The sequence below is a fragment of the Patella vulgata genome, chromosome 7, assembly GCF_932274485.2.
Source record: "Patella vulgata chromosome 7, xgPatVulg1.2, whole genome shotgun sequence".
Lineage (NCBI taxonomy): Eukaryota > Metazoa > Mollusca > Gastropoda > Patellidae > Patella > Patella vulgata.
The window spans coordinates 41,639,906-41,664,482 of NC_065885.2; the positions used below are offsets into that span (position 1 = coordinate 41,639,906).

Below are 24,577 nucleotides of genomic sequence, written 5' to 3' on the forward strand. Positions count from 1 at the left end.
AAAGAAAGAATCATTCAATAAACTAATTAACTACTATCAAGTTCTGTAGAAATATGAAGAGTCCTGGGGAAGAACGATCTAAGTCACATTTTTGTCTTTTCGCATAAAAGGCAAAACAGACTTTTGGACGAGCATGCTTGACGCGAACAGAACAACGAGTGGGTTTAATTACAACTTCAAAATGATGTTTAATACGAATCATAATTACCAGTACAACAACTGACTTCTAATTTTCAGCCAAATTAAGGTCAAATAAAGGGTACGAAGGACATATTGCTCGGGAGGCCATTTCATTTTCAAAAGGGCCTTTGGTTCGATGCGACTCCAATCGTTTTTACCTGAAATTGATTGTTCCACAGCTTACACAATTTGCTACCAGATGGCGCCATTAACTAGGGTTCGTTGAAGAAGTGCTTTAGATCGTTCTTCCCTGGGGCTCTTCAAATACAAATGTTGATTTGAATTGTTTCCCGTGCCTTTGACTGTTCATTCATCCATAGCCTTGGTTACCAAGACAAATTATATTTTACTTTTAATGTTCATGATATTTGTAATTTGAACATTTGTGATTTTTTTACTTCATTAATTTATTGTAAAGTGCCTTTGAGCACTCTTTGTGGAAATAATGCTATATAAAAAAAATCTCAATAATAATAATTGATAAATCATAAAAACAAATTTACCTTATGACTGAAAGCTGAAGCATAAAGTTCTGGATGCTCTTCAAATTCGTCTGCATTAAATTTTCCACCATCTTTACGAATATAGTGATCATCTCTACTCACCACACAAACATACACTTTACTAGTGCCTGAAATAAGCATTACAAGCAAAACTACTGTAAAATCAGTTAAGTAGATATGAAGCTAGATATGAAAAGAGGAGCAGAAGTAAGTTTTGAAATACCATCAACACCGCCACAAGGTAATTTTGAGACTAACATACTGCATAGTATATTTCTACTAAATCAATTCAAAGAGTACTGGGATATACAACACTGGGCAAACCAATAGGTTAATCTGGTACGATCGTGGATCAAACGCACAGCCTACATAGATGACAGATCAGTGATAAATGAAATGAAATGGGGTTTAATGCCCTACTGTTCTGCTCCGACTAGGCTAATGAAGACAGGAGATCAGTGATAAATTCACACTAAACTTGCTTCAGCTGTTTTGTAATATATTTATTATATTAAACTTACTGCCTTGTCGAGCTATTTTTGGTAAATATTCTGGTTCAATATATTCATGTGGTAATTCTTGGAATACTTCTTGAGCTCCCTTTAATACAAAAAAAAAAGTTTTTTGTACATTCTCCTATTTCTGCTGTCTTAAAGGACAATATTGGTGCCAGTCATTATCACATATGTGTTAGAGCTGGTTAAACACATTCCAAATATATTTTTAGCACAGAGATCATTGCTACGATGGCTGAGTAATACAGGTTTCCCGTATCGGAAGTGACGAACGCCAAAGGAAAACACGAGTCGCCGCTCTATATAACTGACTGAATCGACGAGTGATAACAGATACACGGTCGAATTTCTACTCACTAATAATTCCTTCGATGACCAAAAGTTGTTATATGGGACTGTAAGAGGATATCTGACAATTCAATAAAGTAATTGAATGTCATTAGATAAAAGAACACGAGAAAAATAGAAATAGCCCGTACATTCCCTTGTTTATATTCTATCTATACCTTATAAAAACATGGTAATGCACGGACTTTTTCTGTTTTTCTTTCGTGTTCTCTTATCTAGTGGCAGTCAATTCTTTTTATGAATTGTCAGATATCCTCTCACAGTCTCACACAACAACTGTTGGTCTTCAAAAGAATTATTAGTGAGCAGATATTCGGCCGTGTATCTGTTATCACTCGTCGCTTCAGTCAGTTATATAGAGCGGTGACTCGTGTTTTCCTTTGGAAATGATATGAAATGAAATGGAGTTTAACGTCCTACTGTTCTGCTCCTAAGCTGGGCTAATGAAGACGGGCATACGCCATACAGTGTGCTATGAGGGAAATTTTGCCCGGACAGCGGCACTACGGCCTACTCTTATATCGAATTCCACTGCCAAGAGATCTATTACGTGCACGCCAATGTGTACACGGGGCCTCGGTTTTTCGTCCCATCCGAACGACTAGACAGCTTTCCTTGTCAGCCCCTCCGTCCTGCATCACTTACAAGGGAGAACCACGCCGGAAAATCTGGATGAACTTTCTCGGCCAATGGTTTTCCTTTGGCGTTCGTCACTTCCGATTCGGGAAACCTGTATTACTCAGCTATCGTAGCAATGATCTATGGGGTAAAAGTATATTTGGAATGTGTTTAACAGGCTCTAACACATATGTGATAATGACTGCCACCAATATTGTCCTTTAACGAACACTCTGCTAAATGGAAATTATTTACCAGCACAAAATATTAAATTTAAAGAATAGAGCTTTCAATAAGAAAACCATGGAACTAATTCTATATAATATCACAACTAAAATAACCATCGACTCGTTAATCATCAAGATAGGTTGCCAGGCAACAAAACATACGCCCACAGCAGCTAAATCATCCGAGGAGTCGACAAGGGTTGCCGCATATTTATTCTTTTGTAGGCAATTAGGGGAATTTAATAGACAATTTCATACAGATGACATTATAATTTTCGTCATTTGAGGGTTCACAAGGTTCTAAAAACTAAAACAAGGGCCGTAACTCTGGAAGGAATCTACAGAAATTGTTGAAATTCGACAGGCTTTTTCGTTTTACTAATTCAAATAATGCATATAAATTTCATACAGATCGGATCATAACTTTTGTCGTTCGAACGTTCACAAGGTTCAACAAAGTAAAACAAGAGCCATAACTCTAGATGTACTTAGCGGAAATTGCTGAAATTCAATAGGCTTTGTTTTTTTTTCTAATTTAAACGATACATATATAAATTTCATACAGATCGGATAATCACTTTTGTCGCTAGACACTGAGAACTGCTAAAGGGTGAATCTGTGCACAGCCACCATATATTTCTCAGTCATGGTTGTTATTTGTACGTGTATCGAAAGAAAATTAATTTTCCAACTATTACTCGGTATTACCGCGTTAAAACTGTAAATAAGGTGTGTTGATTAACAAGTGTGAAAAACTGTCTGAGAGGTGAGTTAATTAACACTAGGGGTGAAAAACTGTGCGACAGTGCGTTTTCAGTAGAGGTGTGTTAATTAACCGACCAGTAAAAAATGAATGTCAATGTTGTGTATTGTTTAATTGGCTTGTTTTCTCGCTAGTTGCGATAACTGCATCAAAAGGAGTATAATCAAGGGCCAACAGGCTTTATCTGACACTGACACGTACGTGTTAAATCAAAATTTGGGAAGTAAAACTGTTTTACTGTGCGATTTATCATTCGACCGTGTGTTTTACGCAGGTCTTTGTATAATTAAAGACAGGTCTTTAGACAGGCGTGTGTGCTCGCTATGATCTACGTTTCTCTTATGTGTCTTTTGTATTGTGTACCATATATATAAAGTTGAATTTAATGAAATAAAAATACGGACCTTAATCTATCGTATACGGAAAGGCGAATGTAATGTCGTCATTTATAAATACCCAGCAGTCAGTGCCCAGTTTGAATATCCACGGGAATATAGAGAGTAAATCCAGCAAAAACAACAGAAATATATTTCTGCTTTATTACTAAAAAGACACGCACTCACCGTTTGACATTTATTGAATTTATAAAAACGTGCCACATTGCGTAAATTGTGCATCTTACCTTCAATAGCAATATCCATAAAACAGAAATCTCCATACTGATAAATAATACGGCACAACCAACCGAACAGTGATAATTTCCACACAAATGATATATTTAAACTAAAATTACTTTAGCTTTTCACTAAATTTAGATCGCATACAATCCAACGATCCTCATTCCAGAACTTGTAATTTATAATATATTTAAACTAAAATTGCTTTAGCTTTTTACTAAATTTACATCGCATACAATCCAAAGATCCTCATTCCAGAACATGTAATTTATAATAGCCGCTTTTATGCAATTACAGAATTGTCCCATGATCTAACATATCAAAGAAGCACATGCGCCCGATATGACACGTAATCATTTTTGGAGACATGTCTTCTATTCTTACGACTTTACTTGGCGTTTGTGCTGCGTACCATATAGTCACGCTACTTATAAAGTTGCATTTAATAAAATAAAAATATTGACCTTAATCTATCGCACGAAATGCAATGTCATCATTTATAAAAATATCGAATAGGTAGGCCCCAATTTAAATATCCCCGTGTATATAGCGAATAAGCCAAATTTGCCGTATGTAAATATACTGATTCTCGTAAATATACTTATTCTCGTAAATATAATTATTCTCGTCTTCCGACAAGTTATTATTTGTGTCTTTAAATTTGTACCATTCAAATGTCAACCCAAGCATTTTAGACTTCACGTCTAACCGTTTCACGCATAGTCCGTGCAGAGCAATAACAGCTCCTTGATCAAAGTAACAATTCTATCACATGTAAAGGCGTGCACGAGCTTATTCGCTGGTATGGGAAAACCATTTGGTTGCTTCATTTGAGAAGATACTTATATTAAAGTAGCTAAGTCTCTAACTCAGTATCATCCAAAATCTTCGACATTGAAAACACGATTTATTTGTCGGTTTAAATCAACATTGATGTTGTGATCTTACTGGGAAAAGATGGCATTCTGATATCCAATATTTAAGACAAAATAAACATTTTACAATTGGTACACGAATCGTGTACCATAATGCGTTTCAGCGCTATTTGTAATAAGGGACTCGAAAAACGAGGCTAGGCATATTCCACAAGTCATGTCAAACGGTGACGCTATATTCTTTTTCTGGAGAGCATGCCCAATAAATACTATCGGCGTAGACTGGAATAACCAGAAGCTAGAGATTGAAATTCGATTGAGAATACTGGCGTATTTCGCCGAACCTAACTGATTCGAAATTACAGTAAAAACAGAAACGATTGAATGTAAATCAATTTATATACATTCATATTACATTATTGTATGCGTTGCGACCCATTTGTGTCAATTTCTAGGTCCCAAATATTAGCGACTTAGCTAGTTTAAACTATAGAATTTGTCAATTTTTTCTTTGAAAATTCTGACAAATTGGTAGGTCTTAGGGAAGGTTGATCATATCGCTTACCCAGTTTGTGTATTGTACGTTTTTATAATGGCTAGCCAATAATTTATGATATCTGAATACTTTCTGAAAGAACATATAGCTCGTTATTAGATGTTAGTTTTTAATAGGCCATTTTTTTTTATGATAGTCGGATATCAATCACAGATATCAAATATAAATCACATTAATTGGATGAACAAAGAATTTGACAAATCTTATAGTTTAATATCAGTATCTTCTCAAATAAAGCAACCGAACAGTTTTCCAATACGTGCAAATAAGCTCATGCACGCTTTTACATGTATAAATAGAATTGACAGCTGTCCTTGTCAGATCCTCCGTCCTGCATCACTGACAAGGGGGAATCACGCAGGAATATCTGGATGAACTTTCCCGGCCAATGCAGGGATCGAACACCCGACCTCCAGGCTAGCGAGCCAGCGTCTTACCCACTTAGCCATCGTGCCCCCCCCCCCAAACGAACGCAGCTTTGAAACAAAGAGCATTGTAATTTTATATTTGATTAAACTTCACATTTCATTTAGAGCTTAGACAATTACATTTCCAACTGGTACGGAGAAGTAATTCAAATTTATTATTATCATCGGAGAGATGTTTTGCAAATAAAGGGGACAAAGTAATATTAATACTATAAATCAAAATTTTGTTACTATATATTATAGTGCACCCTTCCAGTAACTTACTTAGGGACACTTTACAAAGTGGAAATTTAATCTTAAAAAAAATCAAGATTATGGACATGTAGCGTCGGTTAAAAGCCTGTTTAAATAGCTGTGTTTTAAATAGTTTTTTTTTTAAGAATATAGATATGTACAACATCTTAAACTAAATGGTAGATTATTCCATAAAACAGATACACCTGTATCAAGAGATAGTTTGTTACTGGTTGCAGTAAATTTTTACTATACCCACGTTTGTGTATGTATTCTATATACATGCCATAAAAAGTTTTAACCATAAATTACCTTATTTTTCAGTTTGCACGATTTTTTAAGTTAGCGAAAACAGTCAATTAATAAATCTATAAACAAAATTAACAACCGTAATTCAGACAGCAACTTCTAATACACATTTTGGTTGAAATAATAATCCGCGTGTAGCTTGTTAATTAGTTTATTACTTTATGGCCCCAATCAAGTATCAAAACACCGCATTAATTGTTACGCAACACCTAGAGGTCAACGTTTTCAAACATTCTGATCAATCAACCATAACAAAAAGATGGCAATACTTTCCCCTAGTTTGACTGTATATACTAGTGCTCTAATATTGTATTTTAAAAAACGATTGGAAATGTAGACGGTGTTATTGATGAACTATTTAAATGTTCACATCATATCCCAAGCAATTATATCGTCTAGTTCTATCGGGAGCAGATCCATCATTCAGTAATTATAAGTTTTGGGAACTTTAAAATCTTCGCTGAATCCATGGGACAGATACAATACCATGCTGATTTTTATTTTTCATTTCGGCGCCAACGGCTCGGCCTTCAATGCATACCATCAATCAAAAGTCAATATGTGAACTTGCGTGTTTAATCAAATGAAACAATGTCTAAAATGATTGTAAAATAAACCTGATATTGCTTTCTGATGTGGCTGGGTTATTTCAGCTGCCAGTCGTAAGATAGGAAGACAGTACATGTATATTTACATACGGCAAATTTGACTTATTCGCTATATACCCAGGGATATTCAAATTGGGGTCTACCTGTTCGATATTTATAAATGACAACATTGCATTTCGTGCGATAGATTAAGGTCAATATTTTTATTTTATTAAATGCAACTTTATAAGTAGTGTGACTATATGGTACGCAGTATAAACGCCAGGTATATTCGAAAGAATTAGAAGACAAGTTGTAAGACTTTGGTCCTTAAGACAATATTCGGTCTTTGAAAAATTGTTGGTTAACTCTTTCTATAGAGTCAAATCCCACGTAATAATAAAAGCGAACGACATGTTTATATGTAAAAAAAAAAAACGTGATATTTTGGTTTGGTAAAATCTTAACCATTGTTAAAATATCCGACAAATTCTATCTGTTTATGACATATGGTTGGTAGACCAAATAAGGTAATGTTCTCCCCCCCTGGTCTTGGAAAATCAGGAGGTTTATTCCATATTTTGGATTGAAATTAAAGTCAAGGTCAGTCTAGGACGTGCAGAAATTAGGGGGTTATAAAAGAGGGTGTTGAGTGAGACTGATCAGAGCTCACCCAGGTATTCCGAGTAACTATCATTTATTGAGAACGAGGGACCTTTGAAGCCAATCCAGCTTAATAATATTTAAAGTTGAAGAAATCATTTAACCTGTAGTTTTATATATTAGGATCACGAAGAAAACACAACAAGGAAGTCCAATCTACAAAGTCTCGAAAAATGATTAAATGTCATATCGGGCGTATGTGCTTCTTTGATATGTTAGATCACGGGACAATTCTGTAATTGCATAAAAGCGGCTATTATAAATTACAAGTTCTGGAATGAGGATAGTTGGATTGTATGCGATGTAAATTTAGTGAAAAGCTAAAGCAATTTTAGTTTAAATATATTATAAATTACAAGTTCTGGAATGAGGATCGTTGGATTGTATGCGATCTAAATTTAGTGAAAAGCTAAAGTAATTTTAGTTTAAATATATCATTTGTGTGGAAATTATCACTGTTCGGTTGGTTGTGCCATATTATTTATCAATATGGAGATTTCTGTTTTATGGATATTGCTATTGAAGGTAAGATGCACAATTTACGCAACGTGGCATGTTTTTATAAATTTAATAAATGTCAAATGGTGAGTGCGCGTCTTTTTAGTAATAAAGCAGAAATATATTTCTGTTGTTTTTGCTGGATTTACTCTCTATATTCCCATGGATATTCAAATTGGGCGCTGACGGCTGGATATTTATAAATGACGACATTACATTCGCCTTTCCGTATACAATAGATTAAGGTCCATATTTTTATTTCATTAAATTCAACTTTATATATATGGTACGCAATACAAAAGACATATAAGAGAAACGTAATCATAGCGAGCACACACGCCTGTCTAAAGACCTGTCTTTAATTATACAAAGACCTGCGTAAAACACACGGTCGAATGATAAATCGCACGGTAAAACAGTTTTATTTCCCAAATTTTGATTTAACACGTACGTGTTAGATAAAACCTGTTTGGTCCTTGATTATACTCCTTTTGATGCAGTTATCGCAACTAGCGAGAAAACACGCCAATTAGACAATACACAAAATTGACATTCATTTTTTACCTGTCGGTTAATTAACACACCTCTACTAAAAACGCACTGTCGCACAGTTTTTCACCCCTAGCGTTAATTAACTCACCTCTCAGACAGTTTTTCAGCCCTTGTTAATAACACACCTTATTTACAGTTTTAACGCGGTAATACCGAGTAATAGTCGGGAAATTAATTTTCTTTCGGTACACGTACAAATAACAACCATGACTAAGAAATATATGATGACTGTGCACAGATTCACCCTTCAGCAGTTCTCAGTGAGAGCATTCACAAGGTACAACAAAGTGAAACAAGGGCCATAACTCACAGTGTAATTAACGGAAATTGCTGAAATTCAATACTGTTCAACAGGGTTCACAAGATTCAACAAAGTGAAACAAGGGCTATAATTGTAGATGTAATTAACGGAAATTGCTGAAATTCAATAGGCGTCTTTGTTTGACTAATTTAAATGATGCATATAAATTTCATACAGATCGGATAATAACTTTTGTCGTTAGAGCATTCACAAGGTAAAATAAAGTGAAACAAGGGCCATAACTCACGGTGTAATTAACAGAAATTGCTGAAATTCAATAGGCTTCTTCATTCCACTAATTTAAATGATGCATATCAATTTCAAACAGATCGGATGATAACTGTTGTCGTTAGAGCGTTCACAACATTCAAAGTGAAACAAGGGCCATAACTCTAGATTAACGGAAATTGCTGAAATTCAATAGGCTTCTTTGTTATACTAATTTAAACGATGCATATAAATTTTATACAGATCGGTTGATAACTTTTGTTGTTAGAGCGTTCACAAGGGGCAACAAAGTGAAACAAGGGCCATAACTCCAGAAGAAATTAACGGAAGTTATTGAAATTAAATAGGCTTCTTCATCTCACTAATGCAAACAACATATATTAATTTCAAAACAATCAGATGATAAATGTAGTCTGTAGAGCGTTCACAAGAAATTGTGGATGATGGACGGACAGACGGACAGGGGCGACGGCAATATACGACCACATTTCCATGTGGGCGTACAAAAAGCATATTTAATTTAAATCATTGTCACAAGTGTTCGCTGCTGAATGCTTTAAAAGGACAATATTGGTGTCAGTCATCATCATATGTGATAGAACTGGCTTAACATATTCCAAATATTATTTTATCACAGAGATAATTGCTACCATAGATAAGTAATGAAGGGTTCAACAAACGAAAGTGACAAACGCAAAAGTACAACACAAGTTATCCTTCTTTATAACTGACAGAAGTGACGAGTGATAGCAGATACAAGGGCGAATTTCTGCTCACTAATAATTCCTTAACAACACTCTGCTAAATGGAAATTATTTAGCAGCACAAAATATTAAATTTAAAGACTAGAGCTTTCAATAAGACAACCATGTAACTAATTCTATATAATATCACAACTAAAATAACCATCGACTCGTTAATCATCAAAACTAAAACCAGCAACTGCCAGGCAGGATACGCCCACATTTTCGAGAGATGGATAAAGAAAGCTAAAAAGAAAGTGATTTTTCCTACAATCAAGGGTCCACAACTTTGATATACCATAATTTGAGAACGAAGGGCGGCCATTTTGTCTGTCAGTTTTGGGCCAATTTTCAAGAAATTTGAACTCAGCTGTCCTTAGTGTGTAACAGTGATATAATAATAGGTTTTTTTAAATCAGATAAAAATAATGACTTCTATAGGGTCCACAAGCCAAAAAACGTTATAAACTTACATTTCATGTTTCATCAAAATAGGATTAAAATTGTGACCTCTATAGGGTCCACAACCTTGATATACGCTATTTGAGAACGAAGGGCAGCCATTTTGTCTGTCAGTTTTGGACCGATTTTCACGAAATTCGAACTCTGCCATCCTTAGTGTGTAACGGTGATATAATCATACGTTTTTTTAAATCGGATAAAAATTATGACCTCTATAGGGTCCAAAAAACCTCAAAACGCAATTTTTCGTACAATTAGGGGCCATAATTCAGAAAGTTACAGTCCGATGCGCGCGAATATCGAAAGGAACCGAGATCTTTGGGATATAAACTTACATTTCAAGTTTCAACAAAATCGGATAAAAATTGTGACCTCTATAGTGTCCACAACCTTGATATATACCATATTTTTACGCTATTTGAAAACGAAGGGCGGCCATTTTGTCTATCTGTTTTGGGCTGAATTTCACGAACTTCGAACTCAGCCGTCCTTAGGGTGTAACGGTGATATAATTATATGTTTTTTTAAATCGGATAAAAATTATGACCTCTATATTTTGTCTGTCATTTTTAGTCCGATTTTCACGAAATTCGGACTCAGTCGTCCTTGGGGTGTAACTGTGATTATACGTTTTTTTAAATCGGATAAAAATTATGACCTCTATAGGGTCCTCTATAGGGTCCACAACCTTGATATACCATATTTTTACGCTATTTGAGAACGAACGGCGGCCATTTTGTCTGTCAATTTTGGGCCGATCTTCACGAAATTCGAACTCAGTTGTCCTTATGGTGTAACGGTGATATATTTATACGGTTTTTTAAATCGGATAAAAATTATGACCTCTATAGGGTCCACAAGCTAAAAACACGATTTTTCGTACAATCAGGGGCAATAATTCAGGAAGTTATGGTTCGATATGCGCGAATATCGAAAGGAACCGAGATCTTTGGGTTATAAACTTACATTTCAAGTTTCAACAAAATCGGATAAAAATTGTGACCTCTATAGGTTCCACAACCTTGATATACCATATTTTTACGCTATTTGAGAACGAACGGCGGCCATTTTGTCTATCTGTTTTGGGCTGAATTTCACGAACTTCGAACTCAGCCGTCCTTAGGGTGTAACGGTGATATAATTATACGTTTTTTTAAATCGGATAAAAATTATGACCTCTATATTTTGTCTGTCATTTTTGGTCCGATTTTCACGAAATTCGGACTCAGTCGTCCTTGGGGTGTAACTGTGATTATACGTTTTTTTAAATCGGATAAAAATTATGACCTCTATAGGGTCCTCTATAGGGTCCACAACCTTGATATACCATATTTTTACGCTATTTGAGAACGAACGGCGGCCATTTTGTCTGTCAATTTTGGGCTGATCTTCACGAAATTCGAACTCAGTTGTCCTTATGGTGTAACGGTGATATATTTATACGGTTTTTTAAATCGGATAAAAATTATGACCTCTATAGGGTCCACAAGCTAAAAACACGATTTTTCGTACAATCAGGGGCAATAATTCAGGAAGTTATGGTTCGATATGCGCGAATATCGCAAGGAACCGAGATCTTTGGGTTATAAACTTACATTTCAAGTTTCAACAAAATCGGATAAAAATTGTGACCTCTATAGGGTCCACAACCTTGATATACCATATTTTTACGCTATTTGAGAACGAACGGCGGCCATTTTGTCTGTCAATTTTGGGCCGATCTTCACGAAATTCGAACTCAGTTGTCCTTATGGTGTAACGGTGATATAATTATACGGTTTTTTAAATCGGATAAAAATTATGACCTCTATAGGGTCCACTTTTCATAAAATCAGGGGCCATAATTCAGGAAGTTACAGTCCGATATGCGCAAATATCGAAAGGAACCGAGATTTTTGGGTTATAAACTTACATTTCAAGTTTCAACAAAATCGGATAAAAATTGTGACCTCTATAGGGTCCACAACCTTGATATACCATATTTTTACACTATTTGAGAACGAACGGCGGCCATTTTGTCTGTCAATTTTGGGCCGATTTTCACGAAATTCGAACTCAGCCGTCCTTAGGGTGTAACGGTGATATAATAATACGTTTTTTTAAATCGGATAATAATTTTGACCTCTATAGGGTCCACAATCTAAAAACGTGATTTTTCGTACAATCAGGGGCCATAATTCAGGAAGTTACGGTCCGATATGCGCGAATATCGCAAGAAACCGAGATCTTTGGATTATCAACTTAGATTTCAAGTTTCAACAAAATCGGATAAAAATTGTGACCTCTATAGTGTCCACAAGCCATTTTGTCTGTCAATTTTCACGAAATTCGAACTCAGCCGTCCTTATGGTGTAACGGTGATATAATAATACGTTTTTTAAATCGGATAAAAATTTTGACTTCTATAGGGTCCACAAGCTAAAAACGCGATTTTTCGTACAATCAGGGGTCATAATTCAGGAAGTTACGGTCCCATATGCGCGAATATCGAAAGGAACCGAGATCTTTGGGTTATAAACTTACATTTCAAGTTTCAACAAAATCTGATAAAAATTGTGACCTCTGTAGGGTCCACAACCTTGATATACCATATTTTTACGCTATTTGAGAATGTACGGCGGCCGTTTTGTCTGTCAATTTTGGGCCGATTTTCACGAAATTCAAACTCAACTTAGATTTCAAGTTTCAACAAAATCGGATAAAAATTGTGACCTCTATAGTGTCCACAAGCTAAAAATGTGATTTTTTGTACAAACAGGGGCCATAATCCATGAAGTTTCGATCCAATACATGCCAATATCGAAAGGAACAGAGATCTTTTGGAGATAAACCTATATTTCAAGTTTTGTCAAAATCGGATAAGAATTGTGACCTGTAGAGTGTCCACAAACAAATTGTGGACGGACGGACGTCCAGACGTCCGGACGGACAGGGGCGACAACAATATACGTCCACATGAAAATGTGGGGGCGTATAAAAATTGTGACCTCTATAGGGTCCACAGCCTTGATATACCATATTTTTACGCTATTTGAGAACGAACGGCGGCCATTTTGTCTGTCAGTTTTGGGCCAATTTTCAAGAAATTCGAACTCAGCCGTCCTTAGGGTGTAACGGTGATATAATAATACGTTTTTTTAAATCGGATAAACAATATGACTTCTATAGGGTCCACAAGCTAAAAACGCGATTTTTCGTACAATCAGGGGCCACAATTCAGGAAGATACGGTCCAATATGCACGAATATTGAAAGGAACCGAGATCTTTGGGTTATAAATTTACATTTAAAGTTTCAACAAGATCAGATAAAATTTGTGACCTCTATAGTGTCCACAAGCCATTTTGTCTGTCAATTTTCACGAAATTCGAACTCAGCCGTCCTTATGGTGTAACGGTGATATAATAATACGTTTTTGAGGGAGTTGTCGTCACATATATTGATGGCTCGACGGGCTAGGGTAGTTATGGTTGACTTTTTGACACTATGTGGGTGGTTCGAATCATAATGGATATACTGAAGATGCCATAACAGTACTCCGACAGAGACTAAGCAACTTAGAAACTCCATTAGAAACCAGTTTAACAGTCGAAGACATCATAGAACTAACCAAAGCATGCATCGAATCCATATACCTCGCATGGGGAGATGATTTTTATGAACAGACACATGGTTTACCAATAGGAAGTCCCCTTTCTCCAGTGCTTACCGAGATTTATTTGACAAACTTTGAAGAGGTGGCCCTGTCAAGATCACCTGTCCAGCCGATAGCTTGGTTTCGAAAAGTTGATGATACTTTCGTAATCCTTGACCAAAGTGATGATCCAGACACCCTTCTCCAGCATTTAAACAACCAGAATAATAGAATTAAGTTCACTATTGAAAAAGAAAATAACCAGTGCCTACCCTTCTTAGACGTCCTTGTTACGAAAACAGACACAGGACTCACCACTAGTGTATACAGAAAACCTACCCATACCGACCAGTATATCCATTATGATTCGAACCACCCACATAGTGTCAAAAAGTCAACCATAACTACCCTAGCCCGTCGAGCCATCAATATATGTGACGACAACTCCCTCCCCAGTGAACTCACCCATATAGAAAGCATACTCTCTAATTTGAACGGATATACGCCCCAGTTAGTCAAGAATACCATAAAAGAAACAAAAAAGAAAGCCGTTGCTGAACAGCCCAAGCCAGATAAACCACCCATACGGATAACCATCCCGTTTCAAGGAACGTTATCGTACCACATCCGAAGGCTACTCGCAACGACAGGCATCCAAGTCGTTTTTTCCAAAGGACGCACGCTTAAAGACCACCTGAAAGCGAATGGTAAACTGCAACCCACCATTCCACTGCCACCTAAAGGATGTGTCTATGAAGTTATGTGCTCGTGTGATATGACATACATTGGTGAAACTCGACAACCCCTACCTAAAAGACTCGCCCAGCATAACTCAAGGTCCCCCACAGCAGAATCAGCAGTTGCCCAGCACCTCCAGTCCAATCCAGGCCACAAAATCCAGTCGTCTAAGACCCTAGCCCTGAACCAACACAACGAAAAGACGCGGAAAATCATGGAAGCAATACACATCAGGAGATCCAAACCAGACCTCAATCGCGACACAGGAATATTCCTCCCAAGAGCCTATGATGAACTAATTCTTAACTAATGTGTACATGCCTAGACTTTCATACGTGCTTAAGTTACTCAGTTCGCGTATCATGTGTATTACTTGTTTATTCTCGTTATCCATTTGTAGAACTAATTTTAATAAGTATGTGTGTCAAATGGGAAGGAGTGTGCAGGACATAATTACTTAGAAGCCTGTGGATAGGACTGTGGTGTGGCTTTCCAATATTATAATTTACCACTTATTTATGGTCATTTATGTAATTATCCTTTGTAAACAGTTAAGTGTCTCTTGTACTTATCCTAGGAATAAATGTATGTGTGAGTCTGTCGGAAGGAAGAATGTTGGACTATCATTAGTCTTGCTATGTTGTGTGCATTTTAATACTAATATTTTGTAATTCATTTAAATATGGCTTAACCATTTAATCCCTATGTAGCTCACTACTCCTCTGATGTTTTCGTAACATGTATGGCTTCCCTTTTGTTTGGTTTAATGGTATGTTTACCCCTATTATCAGTCCTTTATTATTCCCTTGATGTACCCTCACCTAGCCAATCACATCATGTATGGTTTCTCATTTGTCATGATTGGTTGTCCAATTAAAATTATTTACCCCTATAATCCGTCATATGTATATTGCCTTTGATCATGTTGTTTTTTAATCTTTTGATCTTGTTGTTGTCATGCATGGTTTCTGAATTGTTGTTATTGCTTGTCTATATATAATTGCTCTACACACTTGTTACTGTACTTGCTTGAAAACTTTGAGAGAATACTCTTCGAAACGTCGCCCAAATAAATCAGTAATTGTTCTTCCATAAGTATGTGTTATAGTTTATTGCTCTATCCAGTTACTAAATGCCTCTAAAAGATCATTCCAAATATGATTTTATCACAGAAATCATTGCTACCATAGATAAGTAATGAAGGGTTCAACAAACGAAAGTGATGAATGCAAAAGGAAAACACGAGTTATCCTTCTATATAACTGACTGAAGTGGTGAGAGATAACAGTTACACAGGCGAATTTCTGCTCACTAATAATTCCTTCGAAGACCAAAAGTTTAAAGAAAAACTTTCAGAAGAATAATCCCAAATCTCCCTGTATATATCCAAAACCTCCCCCGACTTTCAGACCGCAAGTCATTCCGTGCATAGAATATACCCCAAAGATCAAAGAGATTTACCGTTACAGGTTTATAATGTGTTTTAAAACACATCACAACTGTTCACTTTATGTTAAAAGTATGAAACTTGGTGTTGAGGTACAATGAATTATGCTGATGAGTTGAGAATTATAAGCCACTTTTAATTAAATTTTCACGTTATTGGCAAGGCCTATAATAACAAAGATAGGTTGCCAGGCAATGAACATATACACACAGCAATTAAATCATCCAAGCAGTCGACAAAGGTTGTCACACATTTATTTTTTGTAAGGTAACCCTTTGGTTGTAATTTCTGCATGTGTAGCAGGACTTCACGCGAATATATTCCTGGAGAGAAATTGGAAAAACAGAAAATCACTCTCTTGAAGAGAGCTTTTTTGCATTTGTAGTTATTAATCTATTTTGAAACAAACCAGCCAGAATTGGGTCAAATGATGTCCTGGTAGGAAAAATGGCTTCGGTTAACTTTAATGTTACGGGAGAATGTTGTATTCTGACTAGGCTAATATATGTGATTACCACAAAAAAAACCAAATAGGTACATTTTCTAAAAACCAGCGGCTGCCAGGCAGGATACGCCCACATTTTCGAGAGATGGATAGACAACAAGCTAAAAAGAAAGTGATTTTTCCTACAACCAAGGGCCATAATTCAGGAAATTACAATTCGATATGCGCAAATATCGAAAGGAACCGAGATCTTTGTGTTATAAACTTACATTTCAAGTTTCAACAAAATCTGATAAAAATTGTGACCTCTATAGGGTCCACAACCTTGATATACCATATTTTTATGCTATTTGAGAACAAACAGTGGCCATTTTGTCTGTCAATTTTGGGCCGATTTACACGAAATTCTAACTCAGCCATCCTTAGGGTTTAACGGTGATATAATAATATGTTTTTTTAAATCGGATAAAAATTATGACCTCTATAGGGTCCACAAGCTAAAAACGTGATTTTTCGTACAATCAGGGGCCATAATTCAGGAAGTTACGGTCCGATATGTACGAATATCGAAAGGAGCCGAGATCTTTGGGTTATAAACTTACATTTCAAGTTTCAACAAAATCGGATAAAAATTGTGACCTCTATAGGGTCCACAACCTTGATATACCATATTATACGCTATTTGAGAACGAACGGCGGCCATTCTGTCTGTCAATTTTCACAAAATTCGAAACTCAGCCGTCCTTAGGGTGTAACGGTGATATAATAATACGTTTTTTTAAATCGGATAAAAATTATGACCTCTATAGGGTTCACAAGCTAAAAACGCGATTTTCCGTACAATCAGGGGCCATAATTCAGCGTGAATATCGAAACAACCAAGATCTTTGGGTTATAAACTTACATTTCAAGTTTCAACAAAATCAGATTAAAATTGTGACCTCTAAAACGTGATTTTTCGTACAAACAGGGGCCATAATCCATAAAGTTTTGATCCGATACATGCCAATATCGAAAGCAACCAAGATCTTTTGGAGATAAACCTATATTTCAAGTTTCATCAAAATCGGATGACGGACAGACAGGGGCGACCTGTCATCTGGTCACTGGGGCCCGGCAACCTCATGATCCGTCACTGGGGAGGCCCCCCACCCACAATAAAGTTCACTGCCCCTCTGCAGCCAGCCTGTATTAATAGAACGTTTTTTAATATTGGATAAGAATTGTGATCTCTAGAGGGACCACAAGCTAAAAACGCGATTTTACGTACAATCAGGGGCCATAATCCAAGAAGTTGCAGTCTGATATGCGCGAATATCGAAAGGAACTAAGATCTTTGGCATATAAACATATATTGTAAGATTCATCAAAACCGGATCAAAATTGTGACCTCTAGAGGCTCCACAACCGTGATATTACATATTTTAACATTATTTGCGTACAAGAAGCGGCCATTTTGTCTACAGTTTTGGTCCGATTTTCATTAAGTTCGAACTCAATCATCATTGTGGTGTAACCTCTAGATTGTCCAGAAGCTAAAAATGTGATTTTCGTACAATCAGATAAAAATTGTGACCTCTACATGGACAGCAAGCTAAAAATGCGATTTTTCGTACAATAAGGGGCCATAATTCAGGAAGTTACTATCCGCGAATATCGAAAGGAACCAAGATCTTTGGGTTATAAACTTACATTTCAAGTTTCATCAAAATCAGATGAAAATTGTGACCTCTAAAGGGTCCACAACATTGATATACCATATTTTTACGCAATTTGAGTACGAGAGGCGGCCATTTTGTCTTGTCAAATTTGGTCCAATTTTTACGAAATATGAACTCAACCATCCTAAGGAAGTAATGATGATATATTCAAAAGTCTTTTTAAATCGGATAAAAATTATGACCGCTATAGGGTCCACAAGCTAAAAACACGATTTTTCGTACAATCAGGGGCCATAATTCAGAAAGTTACGGTACAATATGTGCGAATATCAACAGGAACCGAGACATTTGGGTTATAAACTTACATTTCAAGTTTCATCAAAATCAGAAGAAATGTGACCTCTAGAGGGTCCACAACCTTGATATACCATATTTTTATGCTATTTGAGAACGAAGGGCGGCCATTTTGTCTGTCAGTTTTGGGCCAAATTTCATGAAATTCGAACTCAACCATCCTTAGGATGTAACAGTGATATACTAAAACGTTTTTTTAAATTAGATAACCAGCGGCTGCCAGGCAGGATACGCCCACATTTTCGAGAGATGGATAGAGATCAAGCTAAGAAGAAAGTGATTTTTCCTACAATCAAGGGCCATAATTCAGGAAATTACAATTCGATATGCGCAAATATCGAAAGGAACCGAGATCTTTGTGTTATAAACTTACATTTTGTCTGTCAATTTAGGCCGATTTTCATGAAATTCGAACTCATTCGTCCTTAGGGTGTAATGGTGATATAATAATACGTTTTTTTAAATCGGATAAAAATTATGACCTCTATAGGATCCACAAGCTAAAAACGCGATTTTTCGTACAATAAGTGGCCATAATTCAGGAAGTTACGGTCCGATATGCGCGAATATCGAAAGGAACCGAGATCTTTGAGTTATAAACTTACATTTCAAGTTTCAACAAAATCGGATAAAAATTGTGACCTCTATAGGGTCCACAACCTTGATATACCATATTTTTACGCTATTTGAGAACGAACGGCGGCCATTTTGTCTGTCAATTTTGTGTCGATTTTCATGAAATTCGAACTCATTCACCCTTAGGGTGTAACGGTGATGAAATAATACAGTTTTTTAAATCGGATAAAAATTATGACCTCTATAGGGTCCACAAGCTAAAAACGCGATTTTTCGTACAATCAGGGGCCATAATTCCGGAAGTTACGGTCCGATATGCGCAAATATCGAAAGGAACCGAGATCTTCGGATAAAAATTGTGACCTCTATAGGGTCCACAACCTTGATATACCATATTTTTAAGCTATTTGAGAACGAAGGGCGGCCATTTTGTCTGTCAGTTTTAGGCCGAGTTTCACGAAAATTCAAACTCAGCCATCCTTATGGTGTAAAGGTGATATAATAATACGTTTTTTTAATTCGGATAAAAATTATGACCTCTTTAGGGTCCACAAGCTAAATACGTAATTTTTCAAACAATCAGGGGCCATAATTCATGAAGTTACAGTCCGATATGCACAAATATCGAAAGGAACCGAGATCTTTGGGTTATAAACTTACATTTCAAGTTTCAACAAAATCGGATAAAAATTGTGACCTCTATAGGGTCCACAACCTTGATATACCATATTTAACGCTATTTGAGAACGAACGGCGGCCATTTTGTCTGTCATTTTCACGAAATTCAACTCAGCCGTCCTTAGGGTGTAACGGTGATATAATAATACGTTTTTTTAAATCGGATAAAAATTATGACATCTATAGAGTCCAAAAGCTAAAAACGTGATTTTTCATAAAATCTAGGGCCATAATTCAGGAAGTTACGAATATCGAAAGGAACTGAGATCTTTGGGTTATAAACTTGCATTTTAAGTTTCAACAAAATCGGATAAAAATTGTGACCTCTATAGGGTCCACGTGATTTTTCGTACAAACAGGAGCCATAATCTATGAAGTTTCGATCCGATACATGCCAATATCGAAAGCAGCCGAGATCTTTTGGAGATAAACCTATATTTCAAGTTTCGTCAAAATCGGATTGTGACCTGTAGAGTGTCCACAAACAAATTGTGGACGTCCGGACGGACATGGGCGACGACAATATACGTCCACATGAAAATGTGGGCGTATAAAAATTGTGACCTCTAGAGGGTCCACACACATTTGTGGACGGACGGACAGGGGCGACGACAATATGCGTACATATGAAAATGTGGGCGTATAAAAATTGTGACCTCTAGTGGGTCCATAACCTTTATATTACATACTTATACACAATTTGCGTACAAAGAGCGGCCATTTTATTGGGCACTTTCATTTCGATTTTCCAGAAATTCCAATTCAACATTCATTATGGTGGAATGGTGATATATCTAAATGGTTTTTAAAATCGGAAAAAAAAATTGTGACCCCTTGAGAATCCACAAGCTAAAAATGCAATTTTTTGACCAATCAGGGGCCATAATCCAGGAAGTTACTTTCGGATATGTGTGATTATCAAAAGGAACCAAGATCTTTATGATAAAAACATATATTTAAAGTTTCATCCAAATCGGATAAAAACTGCGTACGAGGGGCGGCAATTTTGTCCGTCAGTTTTGGTCTGGTTTTGACAAATTCGAACTCAACCAAAATTGGGGTTTAACGGTGAAATACTAAAACATGTTTTTAAATCGGATAAAAATTGTAACCTCTAGAGGTAGATGAACCACAAGCTAAAAATGTGATTTTTCTTACAATCAGGGGCCAGAATTAAGGAAGTTACGATCAGATATGCGCGAACATCAAAAGGAAACAAGATATTTGGGTTATAAACATGCATTTCAAGTTTTATCAATATCGGATCAAAATTGCGACCTGTACGGTGTCCACAAGCTAAAAACGTGATTTTTCGTACAATCTGGGGTCATAATCAATGAAGTTATGGTCCGATACAGAATAGTATCAAAATGAACCGAGATCAAATGTGACCTGTAGAGTGTCCACAAACAAATTGTGGACGGACGTCCAGATGGACAGGGGCGACGACAATGTTGGCGTATAAAAACTTGATTTTTCGTACAATCAGGGGCCATAATCCAGGAAGTTACAGTCCTATATGCCCAAATATGAGAGGAACCAAGATCTTTAGATTATAATCATACAGTTCTAGTTTCATCAAAATCAGATAAAAATTGTGACTTCTAGAGTGTCCACAACCTTGGTAATACATACTTTTACACTATTTGCGTACTAGAAGCAGCCATCTTTCATGTGCACACCAATTTGCACACGGGACCTCGGTTATTCGTCCCTTCCGAACGACTAGACAGCTGTCCTTGTCAGGCCCTCCGTCCTGCATCACTGACAAGGGGAAACCACGCCGAAAAATCTGTATGTACATTCTCGGCCAATGCAGGGATCGAACACCCGACCTCCAGGCTAGCGAGCCAGCATCTTACCAACTTATCGAAATGAACCAAGATCTTTGTGATATAAACATAAATTTAAAGTTTCATCAAAATCGGATCAAAATTGTGTGCTCTAGAGGGTCCACAACCATGATATACCATATATTTACACTATTTGCGTACGAGGGGCGGCCATTTTGTCCATCAATTTTGGTCCGATTTTCACGAAATGCAAACTCAACCATCATTAGGGTGTGTAGCGGTGATATATTCAAACGTTTTTTTAAATCAGATAAAAATTGTGACCTCTAGAGGGACAACCAGCTAAAAACGTGATTTTACGTAAAATCAAGGACCATTATTCAGGAAGTTAAGATACGATATGCGCAAATATCGCAAGGATCTTTGGGTTATAAACATGCATTTTAAGTTTCGTCAAAATCGGATAAAAATTCTGACCTATAGAGTGAGTGTTCACAAACAAATTGTGGACGGACAGACAGGGGCGAAACAATATACATCCACATAAAAATGTGGGTGTATAAAAAATCATAACGATAAACGCTATTTAAAACTAACAATGTTGGTTTATTGACCCAATTCCAACCAATGCATGTCACGTGTTATCGGGAGTCGGCATTCGAGATTCTGTCTGAAAAATATATTATTAATGACTGATTCTTGGAATACTCAGTGTACTATCAGAGGATTATTCAATTATTCAATGACTATTTAAATTTAACTAACAAATGGTCAGTGAAACCATCAAATGTATGATCCAATTATTATTTTAATATCGACCTGGAATTCGTAGTATGATCAGTACGAATTTCGTACGGATTGAGTGTCGAGGACAGCGCGAATCCAAAGATTCGCAATCCATGCCAAGATGTCTCCATTCGCCATGTGGCTTATTTTCACAAAGGAAACTTACTTGACCTGTTATTAATAATCAGCAAGCTTGGTTTGTTTGTTTACCAGATTATCAAAATTACCATTAAATGTGCTAAATACTCGTATTATGAACCACATCCAATTCTCACTAAGGTATGACTGTTATTGTAGCTAATATAAAGTTGATTGTCAAGATCGACAGTATTTTTTGTTACCGGTATATTTTTCCTGATTATTTTCTTTGAGGGGAGTCAATTTAGACTATTAAGATGAGCGATAAAAAGTGCACCTCCACCGACATCAAGGCACGCCCAGGAGAGCAAGAGTGATAATGCTCCTTTTACGTAAAGGCCTGGTGTAGCTGAACTTTCCAGTCATCTAGTTCTTCAGTCAAATTTTAGTATATCTCTGCCAAGTTTCATGCTATTAACACAATTTTAGCACATATCCACTGGACTATTAAAAGATAGAATTTGTAAGGATACTTACTTGCGACACATTACCTGAACCAGTGAACACAAAAGTTAATGGTCCTAATGATTTTGGAAGACGACCTAAAGCTATTTCATATCCAGCATCTCTAACAGCTTGTCTAGCCATTTCTGTATTTCTGTAATTATGACTAGGTCCTATATGCTGAAAACAAAAAAGATAGATTGCAAGGCAACGAAACATACGCCCACAGCAGCTAAATCGTCTGAGCGGTTAACAAGGGTTGTCGCATATTTATTCCTTTGTAGGTAATTGGGGGCCTTGACAAGAAAGTTCCATACAGATCAGATTATAGTTTTTGTCGTTTGCAGGTTCACAAGGTTCTACAAACTGAAACAAGGGTCTCAACTTTGGAAGTAGTCTCCAGAAATTGTTGAAATTTGACAGGCTTTTTCGTTTTACTAATTTAAATAATGCATATAAATTTCATACAGATCGGATGATCACTTTTGTCAAACGTTCACAAAGTTCTCAAAGTAAAACACAGGCCATAACTCTAGAAATGAAATGAAATGGGGTTTAACGTCCTAATATTCTGCTCCTATATTGGGCTAATGAAGACGGGCATACGCCATACAGTATGCTATGAGGGAAATTTTGCCTGGGCAACGGCACTATCGCCTACTTTTATATCGAATTCCAACTGCCAAGGGATCTTTTACATGCATTGCAATGTATACACGGGACCTCGGTTTTTCATCTCATCCAAAGGACTAGATAGCTGTCTTTGTCAGGCCCTCCGTTCTGCACCACTGACAAGGGTAAAACCACGTCGAAAAATCCCGATGAACTTTCACGGCCAATGCAGGGATCGAACACATAACTCTAGAAATTATTGACGGAAATCGCTGAAATTTAATAGACCTCTGTTTCAAAAATTTAAACGATGCATATAAATTTCATACATATTGGATGATAACTTTCATCAATCAAGCATTAAGAAGGTTGAACAAAGTGAAACAAGTGCCATAACTCTAGAAATAATTATTATAAATTGCTGAAATTCAATAGGCTTTGTGGTTTCACTAATTTAAATAATAATCCTTATAAGACATATAGAAGTAGATTTCACAAATTAAAAACACTTATATGGATATACTACTTCTGAATTTATTAACATGCTACGTTTCGATACACATACAGATATCGTTATCAAGCAAATAATGATATTTTACAAAAATGTGGTGCAATATATAGATAACAATTGGAAACCATATAACAGATTAATCATTAATTAAGAATTAACAAGATGAGAGAAGTAATAATATGGATAAACAATTACAAAGGATTAACAAGATGAAAGAGTGTTTGATGTTGGACTTCACACAATCCTTGAATCTTTTGCGTGGTCTGCCTTGGTTCCACTTTCCCGAGCAGTTTGCCATTCATAAGCTGCTTTGGCAAGCCTGTCATCATCCATCCGGATCACGTGACCAATCCATCTAAGCTGGGCTTTCAGTATCATGGCCTCAATGCTGGTCATCTTAGCTCTGTCCAGGCCCTCGAGGTTTGTTGTCCCATCTTGCCAGTGGATATTCATAATTGACCGCAGGCTTCTCATATAGAACTTCTCCAGCTGCTTCAAATGTCTTTTGTACACAGTCCATGTCTCGCATCCATACAGTAGGCTAGTGAGGACGA

The 24,577-nt window shown here is 36.5% G+C and overlaps 1 protein-coding gene across 3 annotated transcripts in view; it reads right to left on the minus strand.

Annotated features, from left to right (window-relative positions):
• The window catches only part of LOC126828352 (alpha-aminoadipic semialdehyde synthase, mitochondrial), a 219,948-nt gene that overhangs the window by 127,447 nt on the left and 67,924 nt on the right, over positions 1–24,577 (minus strand). For all 3 annotated transcript variants that reach the window (XM_050558072.2, XM_050558074.2, XM_050558076.2), the window contains exons 5-7: positions 22,934–23,080; positions 1,205–1,283; positions 684–811 (exon numbers count right to left, since the gene is read on the minus strand). In XM_050558072.2, coding sequence (XP_050414029.1) covers positions 684–811; positions 1,205–1,283; positions 22,934–23,080 — 354 coding nt within the window. The remainder of the gene's footprint in view (positions 1–683; positions 812–1,204; positions 1,284–22,933; positions 23,081–24,577) is intronic.